At 47.5% G+C, this 16,082-nt stretch overlaps 1 protein-coding gene across 1 annotated transcript in view; it reads left to right on the top strand.

Annotated features, from left to right (window-relative positions):
* Window positions 1–16,082, top strand: part of PLXNA4 (plexin A4) — a 445,535-nt gene that overhangs the window by 393,012 nt on the left and 36,441 nt on the right. The window contains exons 21-25 of the mRNA XM_063397126.1: window positions 117–259; window positions 4,727–4,995; window positions 7,736–7,802; window positions 10,470–10,616; window positions 15,054–15,213. Of these exons, the coding sequence (XP_063253196.1) occupies window positions 117–259; window positions 4,727–4,995; window positions 7,736–7,802; window positions 10,470–10,616; window positions 15,054–15,213 (786 nt within the window). The remainder of the gene's footprint in view (window positions 1–116; window positions 260–4,726; window positions 4,996–7,735; window positions 7,803–10,469; window positions 10,617–15,053; window positions 15,214–16,082) is intronic.

Here is a 16,082-nt window from a genome sequence, read left to right as displayed (position 1 = left end):
CCTCTCCACATTTTGCTTCTCCTTATTCTTGTTGATGAGAGTTGGGGTTTTTTCCCATTCTGGTGAGGCTGATCTGGATTTTCACTGCTTCCTGAGTTGTTCTGGTTTTGTGCCAGCCTTTGCAGAGCTGCAGACAGATATCCACGAGCTGACAAGTGACCTGGACGGAGCTGGGATTCCTTTCCTGGACTACAGAACCTACACGATGAGGGTGCTTTTCCCTGGCATTGAAGATCACCCAGTTCTGAGGGATTTGGAGGTAAAACAACATTTCCTCCTTCTAGCTCCTCTCATGCTTCCGTGTTCAGTCCTGAATTCCAGAGATTCTGTGTCGGTGGTGGGGATGTGATGACTTGGTTATGCTGTGTCCTACAAGGGGTGAAACAGGTCCTCACTAAAAATCTGCGTTGAAAGGCAAAATGTTTGTTGTTATTTCAGATCACATTAGATCATAAAAACATTTAGGTTGTAAAAGACCTCTAAGATCATAAATTCCAATCATCAACCCAATGCTGTCAATTCCATCACTAAACCATATCCCCTTGTGTGATATCCACGCATGTTTTGAAAACTTCTAGGGACTGTGATCCCACAACTCCCATGGACCGCTTGTTCCACCATCTGATCATCCTTCCAGTGAAGAAATTTTTCCTAATTTCCAATCTAAACCTCCCCTGGCACAACTTTAAGGCCATTTCCTCTCATCCTGTCACTTGTTACCTTCTAAATTCTGTCTGATCACTCTCTTATTTGGAGGACTCATAAATCCATATGCATTAGATCTACTCAATTAAGCTTCTCTTTGGTCTTAACCCTTCTCTGGCTTGAGTTTTAGACTGGATTTAACATTTTCTGAAATGCAGGGGGGCACAAGGAAAACCTGTTCTGTGTCAGAGGAGCATGTTTGCCTCTGTCATCCAGCTTTGCATGACTCACACTGCTAAGAGGCCAGGTTTTCCTTGTGGCAACCCCTATGAAAATAACGTCACAGGGGGAGGTTTACCTTTACCTGTGAGATCAGAAAACCACAGTGTCAGTCTGTCCATGCTCTGCCCACATCTTCCTCCTCCACCCTGACTCTCTGGAGGGAGGTGGGAGTACAGTGAGACATTGAGAAATATTGGGGTCTGCACAGAACCTGTATTACCTGAGTGGTGACAGGAGCTTGATGGGAGCCCAGGTGAGGTCTGCCAGGCTAAAATCTGCTCCAGGCTCTGGCAGGTGGACAGGCTCTGCTCTAGGAATACCTGGGCTGGAGAATCAGGAGCTTTTCCTTGTGGCAACCCCTATAAAAATAATGTCACTGAGGGAGGTTTACCTACGCTGCATTCTGGTTTGCAGTGAGACCAGAAAACAACAGTGTCAGTCTGTCCATGCTCTGCCCACATGCCCACATCTTCCTCCTCCACCCTGACTCTCTGGAGGGAGGTGGGAGTACAGTGAGACATTGCTCACAAATCTTGGGCTCTGCACAGAGCCGGTATGACCTGAGTGGTGATAGGAACTTGATGGGAGCCCAGGTGAGGTCTGCCAGGCTAAAATCTGCTCCAGGCTCTGGCAGGTGGACAGGCTCTGCTCTAGGAATACCTGGGCTGGAGAATCAGGAGCTTCACCATGGCCAAGGTGTTGGCAGAGCTCTCTGCGAGGCCTTTGGCAGGCTCTGAGCTCCAGAGAGGCTCTGGCAAGGGCCTGGGAGATCGCTGGAGGCCAGGCCTGGGCTGGGTTGGCAGGAAGGAGGAGCAGGAGCTGGCACAGGCAGGCCCACGCTTGGCTGGCTGTGTAATCAGAGATGCCTGCTCGGCTTTGCTCCTGCCGCTCGGAAGAGCCAAAATCCATCCGGCTGTGTGGAGAGAGACATTTCAAAACCTGATCTGTCAGCAAGGAGGGCCTGTGGGACTGGGCAGGGGGATGAGTTACACGTAACTGCCACCTAGGTTTGGAGTGGCATCCAGCTACTTTCCCTCAGGACAAGCAGCTCCAACAAAGGAGGAGGAATGAGGGGTACCGATCCTCCCTCTCACATGTTGTGCAGGTTTGAAAGCAAAACCAATGAGATTCCAAGTCAGAAATACAATTTAATAGAGAGAGAAGAAACAAACAACAAGAAAGATAAAAATAAAATAAGACAAATGCAATAGTACGAAGGACCCCTGACAGAGTCAGGATGCAAACCTGACACCCTGTTTGTCAGGGTGTTGGAAGCAGCCTGAAGTGAGTCCCCATGGAGTGACAGATGTGGCTCCGTTGGAGTAGAGATGATCCTCAAGAAAGGGCCCAGTCATCCTCTGGGAATCCAGTGGGAACAGGCTCCCTTGGGGTTTGGGATTGCTGTTTTATCCCGTGGAAAGGCTTTGGCTCCTCCCGCTGGGTGGAGCATCTCCCAATGGGATGAGGTGATGTTATCAGTCCTGTGAGAGCCTTCAATGGCCCATTCACAGGGGATGTCCCTGGGAGGAGGATGGGTGCAGGAAGAGATAAGGAGGCCCTGCCTTATCTGGTGTTATCAGGTGTCCATTAACAGAAGGCATCGCCCTCTTCCCCCCTGGAGTTACAAGAGATAAAGAACAAAATCTCCCAACCAACTTCAACAGATGAAAATAGAATACACATTTTTGGTTACATTTCTCAACCCAAGACACACGTGTGCACACACCAACACTTCCATGATCCCCACAGCCAGTTTCAATCCCTGCGTTCATTAACCCCATCCAGCTGATCACACAACAGCAGCTGACCCCTGCAGAGGCCTCAGCACGGGTGCTCCCCTATGTAGATACACACTGGGCTAATGTTTCAATCCAACACCTTTGATCTCTTCTTTTTTTCATTCCATTCATTGGGTTTTTTTCCCTTAATCCCTTTTAAAGCTTCACCAGCTCTCTCAGAGTCAACATCTTCGGCTTACCAAAGTGAAGGCAGCTCCCATTCTGCTCCCTTCTCTGTAGCACCCAGAAGGAAGTGCTGTTTATTGCAAAAGGCCCCAGCACAGATCCCACAGTGAGAAGGTCTTACTTATTTCCAGCTCATTTGCTAATTAACTGCTTCCAGATGCAGCACAAAATACTTTTCTTGTTTTTCTGTTTTAACTCTCCATAATATCCCAGGGTTAGACAATATTAAATGTTCAAGCAAGTGAGTTAAAAATAATTATTGGCGGGATGGGTGGTAGTAGTTTGTTGGTTGGTTGGTTGTCTCAATCTATTTAGGAAGTAATTTATTTGTTGGATGCAAAAAGAGTTGAGAACTCTAATTTCCAGAATGAAAAAGTAACAACTCTATAAGGGGCCTTGCATTGCTTGGCTGTTTAAGCAAGCCAACTTATTTTGTATTAAAGTGCCAAATTTTAGCGGTTATTAATTTATATATGCCTTGGTGACGTGTTCCTCTGTGGTGAGACCCCCCAGCTTCCAAGAAAGCTTTTTCAAGGGCTGGAACAGCTTCAGCAAGTGAAAAGATGAGTTTGAAGTTCTCTGTTTATATTCTATTTTTGCCTAGAGCCTGAAGGATCAAAAAGAACTCTCCACATTGAGGTCCTAAATTGTTCTATATGAAAATGAGTTCATCATTTCATGATGTTCATCTGAGTTCAGCTGAGAAATACAAGACTTACCAATCACTCTGCCTCCAAAACACCTCATGTCCCAAACCCAGGGGTTCTACTGGAGCTCAGGGTGTCCTCTCACACCTTCACCAGCCTTGCTCTTCAAACCAATGGTCACCATCTCAGCCACTGCCTCACTGCATCTCTTCATCTCCTCAAAACCTCACCCTGGGCTCCCTTTCCCATTCACTCTCTTGCTGTCTCTCCCAGCTCCCTAAAGCTGAACCCCAGACCTCTGCAGCAGGTTTCTCGCAGGAATGAGAAAGAAGGTTTGGATGAAATCAGAGTTAAGACTTCAGTCTGACTAAAATAAAAACATAAGGTGGCACGGCGGCATATTTAGGCATCAGAAATCCCTTTTGGATGTGCTGTTCACAGAGAGGAATACAGGACTGGAAAAATCATCTGGATGTGGCTGGGAGTCTTCTCAGACTTCCCAATCATTGGAAAAATCATCTGGATGTGGCTGGGTGTGGGAAACGGATTTGTAGGGAATTCTCAAAGCCTGACAGGAGGCTCACACAGTCTTGTACATCTGTGTGCAAACTTTGAGATGAGAAATGCTGACTTAGAAATGCCACGGAATAGGATGGACATTGTTGAGAGAGAAATGGAACTGGAAACAAGTTTAGAAACAAAGGAAGGCCTTGCAAATAAGACCAGATACTTTGGAGAAACAGAACTATGAAAGGGGCATTGTAGCAGGACCCACCAGGGGTAATTTTAGATGTTTGGCTTTAAGGCATCAACAGCATTGGGTGGCACAAGCTGATAGGGCAAGAGATGCTTACAATGGATTGTAATTAGGAAATAGTTTGGCTTCTGATTGTGATGGCGTGAATTGTGACATCTGTACTGCCTCACCCTTCACATGGGACTGAAAATGGAATAAAAGTTTTAAAAATATCTCTCAGCTGCCCCATCTCTGGGTCAGAAAAGGGTACAATCTGACAGCTGGGTGTCTTCTCAGGCTTCCTAATCATTAGATGATGTATGGTTTCCCTTCCTGTCTTTTCTTAGCTGGAGGAATGAGAGCAGAGAGGTAGCAGAGAAAATGTGACAACAGGACATTTAGCAGTGGGGAAAGTGAGGGAAAAGGAAAAAACTCCCTTTCTTCTTGTGCAGGTCCCTGGCTACCGTCAGGAACGGGTGGAGAAGGGCCTGAAGCTCTTTGCCCAGCTCATCAACAACAAGGTTTTCCTGCTGTCCTTCATCCGCACGCTGGAGTCGCAGCGCAGCTTCTCCATGCGCGACCGCGGCAACGTGGCCTCGCTGATCATGACGGTGCTGCAGAGCAAGCTGGAGTACGCCACCGACGTCCTCAAGCAGCTCCTGGCAGACCTCATCGACAAGAACCTGGAGAGCAAGAACCACCCCAAGCTGCTGCTCCGAAGGTAAGGGGGCCTTGGGCACGGCGGGAGCGGGGCTGGGAAGGCTGTGCCCGCATCAACGTCGTGATCATCTCTGGAGGTGGCGGTCTTGCTCCGTCTCCTCCCTAACCCAAAAGTGATGCCTTGGGAAGGCTGGCCTGGAATAGAGACTGCACAGAGCTGGAGAATAAAGTAGGGATTTATTGAAAGGCCTTTAGGGTACACCTTGGGCAGGACAAGAGCCTGGACAGGGCTACACCCAAGGGAGACTTAGAATGGGCACAAAAAGGGCCCCTGGTCATGAGGTCTCACACTTTGATAAGTTTTGGTCCATTTGCACATTGGGGTTTAATTGTCCAATTACAGCTTCAGTTTGTGAGATCCCATCCTTCTTCTTTCTCTCTTCAGCCCACCCCTGTTTGTGCTGTTGGGCCTGAAAACTTGTAACAGTTGTCCTTGGTCTCCATCTGGGAAAGGATTTGTTTTGTCTCCCTGCTCTGACTGACACTTAATGTGAGGCTCAGAAATGCACCCCTAGGCAGCACAGAATCTGAAAAACATGAAAGCTAAAACTTGAGGCATCAAAAGTAGTCAGTGATAAAAATTTACAGAACTAATCCGCCTCTGCATTTTCATGTGGATCCTTTGGAAAGTTTCACAACACAGAAAAAGCTCAATCCTTACTTTGGGCTCTTTGCATGCTTAAGATGTTAATTTATGTTTATGTTTCCTTTTTGACCTGAAAACCCCAATCATGTTGTGTAGGACCTGCAGGAATATCACACATATGATCTATTAAATCCCTGGTGAGACGATGCCAACTTCTTCCATCTCCTGCCTGGGATATGGATTTCCCAGCTTTGTTTCTTGTTCCTGAGTTAACCACTGACACATGGAGAGGCTTCAGCTGCATTGTGGGATCTCATTTCTCTCCCAGAGCTGAGAGTTAGTGGAAATCAGCTGGAGAGAAGGAGAACAGGACTGGTTTCATACAGGGAACAAGTTTGAATCGATGCTTCTTGGCCTGATCTAAGGTCTAAACTCCACAGTTCTGTGGGAAACCTCAAACTAGGAATCTACTGCTCTGTAATTAATGTCCTTTCCCTGCCTAGGGAAGTGCTGCCTCTTCTCCCTTTAGGGTTGGATTTATCTCCTTTTCACAGACTGAACCAACCCTCCTGCTTCAAGGACCTTAAATAAAATCATGGGGAGCCTTCTGGAGATGAGTGGCCTTTGCCACAGCTCAGAGCTGACTCTGAGGAGCCCTCAGTTGATTACAAAGGACAACTTGGACAGGGAAGGGATCTCTGGTGCCTGCTGGGCTGGGAGTTTTTTCATCTGGCACATGGCCCACTGTGGAGAACCAGCAAAAAAGGAGCAGAGGGCACTTCCTGGCATTCAGGGCAGCAATACCAGGGGCAGAGGCTGGACTTTGCTTTGGTGTCAGTTCACTCCCTGATGTGATCAAGCCCTACAGCCTGGCTGGTGACCACCCTCCAGCTGTCCCCAGGCTTCCTGTCTGTGCTTCTTCTCTGATGATGGATGGCACTGCCTGCACCCTTCATTTCCTCCTTTTCCTTCCACTTTCTCCATCTCTTTGTGTTCCCTGGTTGCTCACTCTGGGCATCCCATCTTTCCTCTTTCTCCTTCTTCCAGCTCTTTTCTAAGTCTAATCCTCTTTGCTGGAAATTAATTGTGGCCTTTGGAAGGAGAGCTCGTGAACAAAGAAGGCACAAAGTGTTCCAAACCCTGGAAACACCCGGAGAATTCAGAGAAGGAGGTTCTGCACAGAGCAGCACCAGAACAGAACAAATGAACAGCTCAGTGCCTTGGGTCAGATGTTGGTGTGAGGTCCTCAGACAGCTCTTTGGAGCAGCTGGATCCAACTCGAAGCTTCCCTTCCCTCCCCATGAGTCTGTGAAAGGGAATCTTCTGCAGTTTTGGAGGAGTATGACAGAAGAAAGGAGCTGGTAGAAGTGATTTTCCCACCTCACCTGTGTCCAGTGTTAATGTCCACATGACATTTATGGCCCCAAAGAGATTTTCTGGGCAGAGAGCAGCAGCAAAAACAAGCAAGGACCTCTGCATGGCTTTAGTGAGTGCTGAGACAAGGAGAACCCACTTTAATTCTTCCAGGCAAGGATTCTTTTTTCTTGGTTTCTCCAGGTTTCTCTTGCTTTTTCTCCAGCACATGTGCTGGAACCAGCACAGATTTCTGCAGGAGAAGCTCACCCTGAAGCCTCGAGATGGATTTTTGTTTGATTGAGGACAGAGTGCTCAAGGGCAGAAGGATGAGCTCCGTGTATGTGCCACACTGACACACTGAGGAGTGTAATCACTCCCAAATGCCAGGGAGATAGGCAGTGCCAGATAACTGCTCCCTAGAGACTTAGATCTGTCTCTCCTGAGTATTTATACAGCCTCCTTGACATATGGCCTCGCTCTGAGCTCCTCGGATTTGATGGATTTATCCCCCCTGAGCTCTTTGGAGAAGATTCCCTCAAATGCCATCAACTCCTTTTCGTTGTTGGAGAAACTGAAAAACAGACACACAGGGACCTGCAGTCACAGGAGAATCAACAGGGCAGCAAGGGTTTTCCTGCAGGTTTCCTAAATCCAAAACTAAAACAGGGAACCTAGGACGTCCTAAGTCCTGATGGTGCCATGCCACACCTCCCACTGTGCAGGAAGATGGACAAGGACAGTATTTTGACAGGACCAGCACAACTTACTCTTTTACAATTCTCTTTTTTCTCCACTTTAGGACAGAGTCTGTGGCTGAGAAAATGCTCACCAACTGGTTCACCTTCCTCCTCTACAAGTTCCTCAAGGTAAGAGGAGGACATGCCTGGAAAAACAGCTGCTTTAAAGCATTTCTTCTTGGTGAGGATCAGTTGGGGTGAAAACTTCCCAGATATAAAGTTAAAGGCCTTTTTTTTTTTGCCTCAGGAAGGAGGTCACTGCCTAATAGGAGATGGGCTATTTTCTGACCCAGGGAGAACAAAGAGGGACACTTTGTTAGAGAGGCAACTGTCTGTCATACAGAGGTGGGGTCTAAGGGTCAGTGCTGAAATGGGAAGGATTTCAGAGCCTGACTGAGACCTGTGTGGAAAATGCTGTCCTTTTACAGCAGGCTGAGGTCTCCATCATGTGGTGACCCACAGTTTCAGTGCACAGTGGATGGAGATCTCCCTCCATCCCAGCTCAGAGGCAGCACTGAGACACAGCCCCACGAGGAGTGGAGGGACACCCATCAGCAGATGTGTGAAAGAACTCGAGTGGAAGAATTTGAGGCACCCCCTGAGCTCTCTCATTCCTCCTGGAAGGTCTCCTTGGGGTTTGTTTTTAGCTAAAAAAAAGTCTTTCACTCCTTGAGCCCTGCCACTGACTGCTGGGGGATCCAGTTTCCCTTGAGGGACCCACATTGAGCCTCAAAAATCACAATTTCCAAGCTCAGAGCCAGCCTTTTGGGAAGGAGCTGAGCTCAGCACCAGTCCCCCATTCCTACTGCAGCTGCTAAATATCCTCCCACCTCACATCCTCATTTGGACAGAATAACCACCTCTGCCAGGCAATTTGAGGCTGTACAAATAAACCCCAATCCCCCTGAGCCTTCCCCAGGCACCACCAGTTCAAGGACAAGCACATGGGAAAATTTTGAAGGTCCCTGGAAGGTAATTTCAGTGACTTCAGTATCAGATCCCTGCTTTCAGCTGAAAGGAAAGGATATAAGGAGGTGACTCTCTAAAGAGCTGCTTTTATAATAGGCTTTTTTCACCCCACTCAGCTACTTGTCTTCTTGCCTTAGCCTGAACAGAGGCCTGATAAGGGCAGGAGACAGGCACACAGAAGCAATATGCTGCTGGCAGATAAGCTAATTAAGTGGGAGACAGGTGTAGGGACTGAAAAAGGGGCCACTTTGCTTGCGATTATTAACTTGTTTTCGTTGGGATTTACACCAGAGGAAAATGACCTCGCTCGTTGAGTTGGGACACAAGAGGAGAGGGCGAGGAGGTGAGGAAGAGGGGAGGGATGAAGGGGAAGGGAGGCAGGAGCAGAAAGCTCGGGGTGCATGGCACTGAGGGAGTGCAGCAAGGGAGGAAAAGAGTGGGAAGAGGAGTGCAGGGAGTGGGAATGATGAGGAGAAGTTTGGGAGGAAGGAGCTTTGCTGTGCCTGCCTGGGGCTGCTGGTGTAGGGTCCTGGGCTGGGCCCCACACTTCTGTCACCTCCACACAGGTCCAGGGGCACATCTGGGCCTGAGCATCCCTGTTTGCCTGCAGGAGGAGAGTGCTCAGGGAGGCTGTGGACTCTGCCCAGACAGCCAGGATGGGGCACCAGCCATCCATCTCCTTTTAAAACCTGCCTGCAACTCATCTGGGACCATCCCACCACCTGCTGCACCAGTGCAAAGCTCTGGCCTGGTGGCAATCACTTGAACAGCCCCAGCATTGCCAGGGAACACTGACACCTTTGTCCCATGACAGGACACTCAGAGAATCACAGGATAGGCTGAGTTGGAAGGGACCTACAAGGTCCAACTCCTGGCACTCCACAGGGCCATCCCCAAGGGTCCCACCATGTGCCCAAGAGCCTTGTACCATCAAATCCAACTCCTGGTGCTGCACAGGGCTGTCTCAAGGGGTTCCACCATATACCCAAGAGCCTTGTACCATCAAATCCAACTCCTGGTGCTGCACAGGGCCATCCCCAAGGGTCCCACCATGTGCCTGAGAGCCTTATACCATGAAATCCAACTCCTGGTGCTGCACAGGGCCATCCCCAAGGGTCCCACCATGTGCCCAAGGGCTGGCTGCACTCTGTGGAAGTGGAGGGTCCCCTCTGATCCTGTGCTGTTGGAATAGACTGGTTCCCACTGGTGTATCCATCATGAACAGTTTGGGATGGCAAACTGAGGCGGTCACTGGGGTGCCCAGGTTGGATTCTCAATTCTAGCCTGTGCTTTCACCTCATGTATTGAATGTCTCCAAGAGCCAGATGTGTTTAGCTCTGTGAGGGTTCAATACCTTTAAGGGTGTCCAGCACCCCACAGAAAATGGCTTAAAATAACCAGCGAGACAGCGTGATTGAGCGTGTCTTGAAAGAACAGAAAGGTTTTAATGAAAGAAGAAAATAATACAAAACCAAAAGAACAAAGCTGTTCACAGTGCAGGGACAGGTCCCACACACCTGCTACAACACCCTGAGAATGCGCTGAGAACCCCCCTGCTCTCCCTTAAGTAATGAACCATTTAGGTGGGGTTTTTGGCAGAGCCACATATTTTTGGCAATAGCCACATTTCTGAGGAACAGCTAAACAGACCTATCAGTGCTTTTTGTCTTGGTGTTGAGCCAATCCCTGCCAGGATTGCACAGAAACTTCTAGTGTTTTTCCCTTAAAAGTCCTGAGATGAAACCAGAACCCTTTTCCTTACGTAGAAAACACCTGCCTGGTGCAGTGCAGCACTCGTGGTTACCTGTTTGCCTTTCCCCCCTGCAGGAGTGTGCTGGAGAGCCTCTCTTCTCCCTTTTCTGTGCCATCAAGCAGCAGATGGAGAAGGGGCCCATCGACTCCATCACGGGCGAGGCGCGGTACTCGCTGAGCGAGGACAAGCTCATCCGCCAGCAGATCGACTACAAGACCCTGGTGAGTGCTCTGGGCACACCTGCCCTGGGAGAATCTTCTGGCTGAAGGGCGTTTAGACAGCAGAAACCAGTGGCTGACCCGCTGGGATGGTTTATTTTAGTGGGGTGATGTTGCCTAAGGCTGGCTGTTTAAATTTTAAAAATGTGTTTCTCCAGCGAGGAGTTCAGCATGAAGAAATGGTCAGAGGTACACGGTGCAGGGACCTATCAGGTCAGCTCTAGAGCTGGTGCAGGCCCTCCTTCTTGAGAAAGGAAAAGGAACTTGATTTAAAGATTTCAAGGGAAAGAAAACTAATCCCTGTCACTGAGCCATTTCCCTCAAAATGGAATGGTCTGCACGGTGAAAGATACACGTCGTGTATGTGCAGCCTTAGCTTCTACTCTGAGATTACACCCTCTTCCCATTTGATTAAAGAGCATCAATTAAAGAGCATTAGATATCTCTTCTTACTGTATTTGTGGGCCTTCATTCTTCCCTGGATGCATTAAATCCACTGAGCTTCTAAGTCCTGCTGGATGAGGAACACTTTCTAAGCCTTCAGTGATCCTTGTAATTTTTCTATTTCCCATCTTTATGCTCAGCAAATCCCAAGCTTTAGGACAGCCAGAAGATGCTCTAAACTGATCAGATTATTTTATTTGCACTTTCAAATGAGGGACATCCATCTCACTTAGCTCCAGATACCTCTGAGGGCTGCGTCCAGTCACAGAATCATGGGATGGTTTGGGTTGGAGGGGACCCTGAAGACCATTTAATTCCAAGTCTTAGACCTTGACCTGTCTTAGACCTGTCTTAGGCCTTAGCTCAGCTAGGCTGATGCTAGAAATGCCACTTTGTGTTCTTTAACTCCAGTCTGGAGCTGAGCTTTGATTGAATCCAAGTCTGATGAGGGGGTGGATTTAATTCTGAAACAAAGTCACAGCTTTATTTTGCATATTAAAAACACGACTCTCCTACTGAATTGGCAGAGTGACGCTTCTCTGCTGTTATGTGTGGCTGTCTAAAATTTCAGAGGACTGATCACACACGGAGAAAATGAGCAGAAGGGAGAAAAAAAAAATGCAGCCACAGAGTGATCACTTTCACTGAAGGAAATCCCCCCCGATCCTTTTAGGCTTGATCTAAAGCAGCCAGCAAAGGGTAGTAATTATACATCAGGCTGAACAAAGCCCTCCTCTGCTGGCTTTGTGCTGTTTGATGATAATCAGCTCTCCCTCTTACATCTCAAGAGCAGACAAATATATCCCGATAGGAATCTCAGCAGATTTACAGAGATCAGCTCTGGTGAAGGAGATTAAGAAGGAGCAGAATATGAATAGGATTGTTCTTCGTTTCTGTTTCTCTTCATTTCTGTTTTATTTTGTCCTTCTTCTACCTTCCTTGAGTCGCCTGACGTCTTTTATTAAAAATATAGAGTAAAGAAATAAAGCTGGAACTGATTCAGTGGTTGTAATATGGGAATTCCAACAGAAAAATGGAGAGAGACTGTTTACAGAGGCCTGGAGAGACAAGACAAGAGGGAATGATTTCAAACTGAAAGAGAGTAGATTTAGATTGGAAATCAGAAAAAATTTAAAAAATTCTACCCTGTGAGGAGGGTGGTGAGGCCCTGGCACAGAATCCCCAGAGAAGCTTTGGCTGCCCCTGCATCCCTGGCAGTGTCCAAGGCCAGGTTGGATGGGGCTTGGAGCAGCCTGGGACAGTGGAAGGTCTCCCTGCCCATGGCAGGAGTTGGAATGAGATGATTTTTAAGGTTCCTTCCAACCCAAAGTATTTCACAATTCTATAATTCTCAGAGAATGCTTTTCTTTGCTTGGCTTTTTTGGGGTCTTTCCCCTTTTTCTCCACCAAATCTCACTATATGAAAACTCCATGGAACATTCCAGCTAATACAGAAGAGAGAGAAGGATTTCTGTCCCTGGGACAGGAGCTGCTGAGATGTCCTGGTCTCAGGAAAAACCACCCAAACTCAGAACCAGGGTCACCATGTGAGTAATCACAAACTGTGCCTTTATTATTTAAATGCCACTAATCCATAGTGGAAATCAGGGCTTAGCTGAGCCAAGCTTTGCGTGTGCACAGACACTCAGAGACAGTTCATGGCTGGAAGAGCTGGCAGATAAAAAAACATGCCCAAGGATGGAGTAAAAGGTCAATAAACACAAATCCAGAGAAATGAGATGTCCCAAGGCCACACAGAGTCAATGGGAGAGAAGGGCTTGGAGGTGCTCCCACTCCCACACCCAGGAGAGCTGCAGAGGGCAAAACCAACTAATGACCTTCAACACTGGACCCATTTCAACAGTACCTTTTATGTACAGTTCTGTGATCCTTTGAGATGAAAGACGCCCCAGAACTGCAAATCTGTGCCGTTATTACGATCTGAATTGATGCTTTTTCAATACTTCTGTAAGCGACATACAAATAATAGCATTATGATCTAATCAATATCTCCTGTTTACATCTCCCCTTTCATCCAGCGAGACCACAGAGCTGTTTGTAAGCGATATCTTCACAAGTCCCTCTCAGCTGAGCAGAACATCACCAAAGGGAGCCTGGCGAGGCAGTGTGTAATTAGACTGATAGGATTTCACCCCATTTTTCAGTTCCCTCTGCATTTTAGGAGGTGAAGATGGAAAGTGATGGATGGCCCAGCATCTCTTTTCATGCTACAGAAGGGAATTTAAGTCGAGGTAAAATTTGTCTAAGGCACAAAAACCAACATAGCTGCACTTGTAAAAGTGCCACAAGAACATTTAATGACCATGTACAGCCTGGAGCATCACTGAACACCCCTCTCAAGTGCAAAGGTGTGCTAAGTTTATAAAACTTTATAGACTTCACACTTGTGCAACCAGAAATGAGCAGAATGGTCAACAGAGATGTAGCCAAGGATTAGCAGGAGATTGCTGTTAAATACTCTGCGTTTAAGGTATCCCCCCTCACCACATGCTTTGCATTTACTCTTGGACAGAGCGGAGAAAATTAAATTTTCCTTCTCTGAAAAGAGAGGCCTCTCCAGCTGAGTTGATTTTCTTCTTCTGTGTGTGGCAGCAAAGGTTTTTGATGTTGGTTTGTGTTCCATTTTTTTAAGAAGCCCTGCATTTCAGAGTAATAACATTCTTCTGAGAAGGGGCTGCTCATTTCCATGGCTGTGCAGATGGACAAACATGGGGTTATCAAAGCCAGGTGGCAGTGCAAGGAGGCCACTCCTGAATTAGGTCACCTTGATATCTCAACAAATATTTTTTACTGAAAGCACCAGAACCTCAGCTGGTGTTCACGGGTTTTCTGTTGTTAGGAAAGAAGTTCATCCCTGTGAGGGTGGTGAGGCCCTGGCACAGGGTGCCCAGAGAAGCTGTGACTGTCCCACACCTGGAAGTGTCGAAGGCCAGGTTGGATGGGGCTTGGAGCACCCTGGGATAGTGGAAGATGCTCCTGCCCATGGCAGAGGGTGGAATGAGTTGATCATTGAGGCCCCTTCCAACCCAAAGCCTTCTGTGGCTCCATGATTAAATGAAAACCACACCTCTGTGCCCATGTGAGGGAGGGAATACCCTTGGTACCCATTTTTTATGCCTTAGATTGCAGGAATTCAGGACTTTTATACAACCAACCAATATGATTGAGCAGAAGCTGTTTATTGTTTACATTAAGCTATTTTTATACATTCTAAGTCCATTGTTCACCTGTTATTTGATTGGAGGCTCTATATTTTCCATGCTTTTAGCGTGCATCCTTCAGGACACGTGATTGGTCACATTGGGCCCATCATCATGTTGGGCCTCCTTTATCTACTTCTTGCATTTTTGGTATTCTGTTTCTCAGGCCCTTCTTCCTTAATTTAGCGCTGTTTATGTCTCAGTAACCTTGATGAATTCCGGAGGGTTTGATAAGAATAACTACAAGCAGTTTGGCTGGAGAACATTGTGGCCTAAGTTATTCAGGTAGATTGCTACACTAGATCCCTCTCATAGCCTGGGCACTGACAGTGGTCAAATAAGAGGTTTTCAGGCTTCAGACATTAGCTTGAGCCTGTGGGAAAGCCAAGTGCACAACTCTCCCACTCTGGCCTGGGAAATCATAAGGAGGAACTCAAACAACCCAACCAATCATTAGGAGGAACCCTTGTAGATACTCTCTTCCTGACACCTGGTGTTTCTCCAACTTTTTTACTGGCAAAGATGTTTACAAAAGGTGTAAGCTTTAAATGATCATATTCATTGTACCAAAGTGCTGTATAAAGGGATGTGCCCTTCAATAAACCTTCGCTCCGTGCCCTCCGAAGAAAATCGGAGTTTTGCATCTTTATTCCCGCCATCCCGAATATCATAATTCGAATATATCGAATATCGATATTACAGGATGCAGACACCACGAGGGGGGCAGCCAGGGGTTTTCAGCCCCAGGGTGACACTTGTGGTGCCTCCCCCCCAGGTGCTGAGCTGCGTGAACCCCGACAACGTGAACAGCGCCGAGGTGCCCGTGAAGATCCTCAACTGCGACACCATCACGCAGGTCAAGGAGAAGATCCTCGATGCCATCTTCAAGAACGTGCCCTGCTCCCACCGGCCCAAGGCTGCTGACATGGACCTGGGTAGGAGATTGCTCCTGGTTGGGAGGGCAGAGGGGAGGTGGGGGTGCTCAGACTCCATCCAGACACTTGGCTCCTTGAAGGAGTATCTCCAAGAGGGTAGAGTCGGCGACAAAGTGTCTCTATAAGCAAAGTAGCAGGGGTAGCACGTGGTTTATTGTGAGGGCCTTGCTTGGAGCTGTTAGGCACAGCTAAAGCAGGCCAGGAGAGCAGGAAAAAAGAGGGAAAGAGGGGGGAAAGAGGGAAAAGAGAGGGGGAAAAGGGCAGGGTAAAAGAGGGGATAAGAGGAGGAGGTTCTGAATACTGTACAATAAATATCTTTCCAAGTTGAATAGTATGAGTTGGACCAACCAATCTAATACAAGATAACAACATTTACATACAGCCAATAGAAATGTCCCATTACCTAAGGCAAGCAGAAGGGCATTGTTTAATCAAGGGAGCTGGCCCTCAGCTTGGCACATCGTTGTTCACTAGCTGATGGCCCTGTACCCCACACCCTAAATTTCAAAGCTTGCTTTCATTTCTGTCTCGCCTGTTGATCTCATACTCCCAGAATCTAAACCACCATATTCGCAAGGTCTTTCTACTTCATCTTTCCCAACAGTTCCTCTCCACAGCCCCTGCAAGGCAGGGAGGTCACAGTTGTTATTGGGATGGTCTCAACACACAGAGTGACACCATCAGAGTTCAGAAGGCTCCTTTATTATGGCCCCATGCTGTCTTTAATACAGTGTTTACAAACCTCAAGGGTAACTTCTAATTGGTTAATAACTTTCTTGTTAATTATTCTGTTGGTTAGTAAAAGGTATTTTACTTGTCCGTCAAATCTATCTGTTCTTGGGTTGTTCACATATTTTCTTTACTGGTTC

This window comes from Prinia subflava, chromosome 4, assembly GCF_021018805.1.
Source record: "Prinia subflava isolate CZ2003 ecotype Zambia chromosome 4, Cam_Psub_1.2, whole genome shotgun sequence".
Taxonomy (NCBI): domain Eukaryota; kingdom Metazoa; phylum Chordata; class Aves; order Passeriformes; family Cisticolidae; genus Prinia; species Prinia subflava.
Note: the sequence above shows the minus strand (reverse complement) of the source record. Positions and strands in the feature narration are given on the sequence as shown.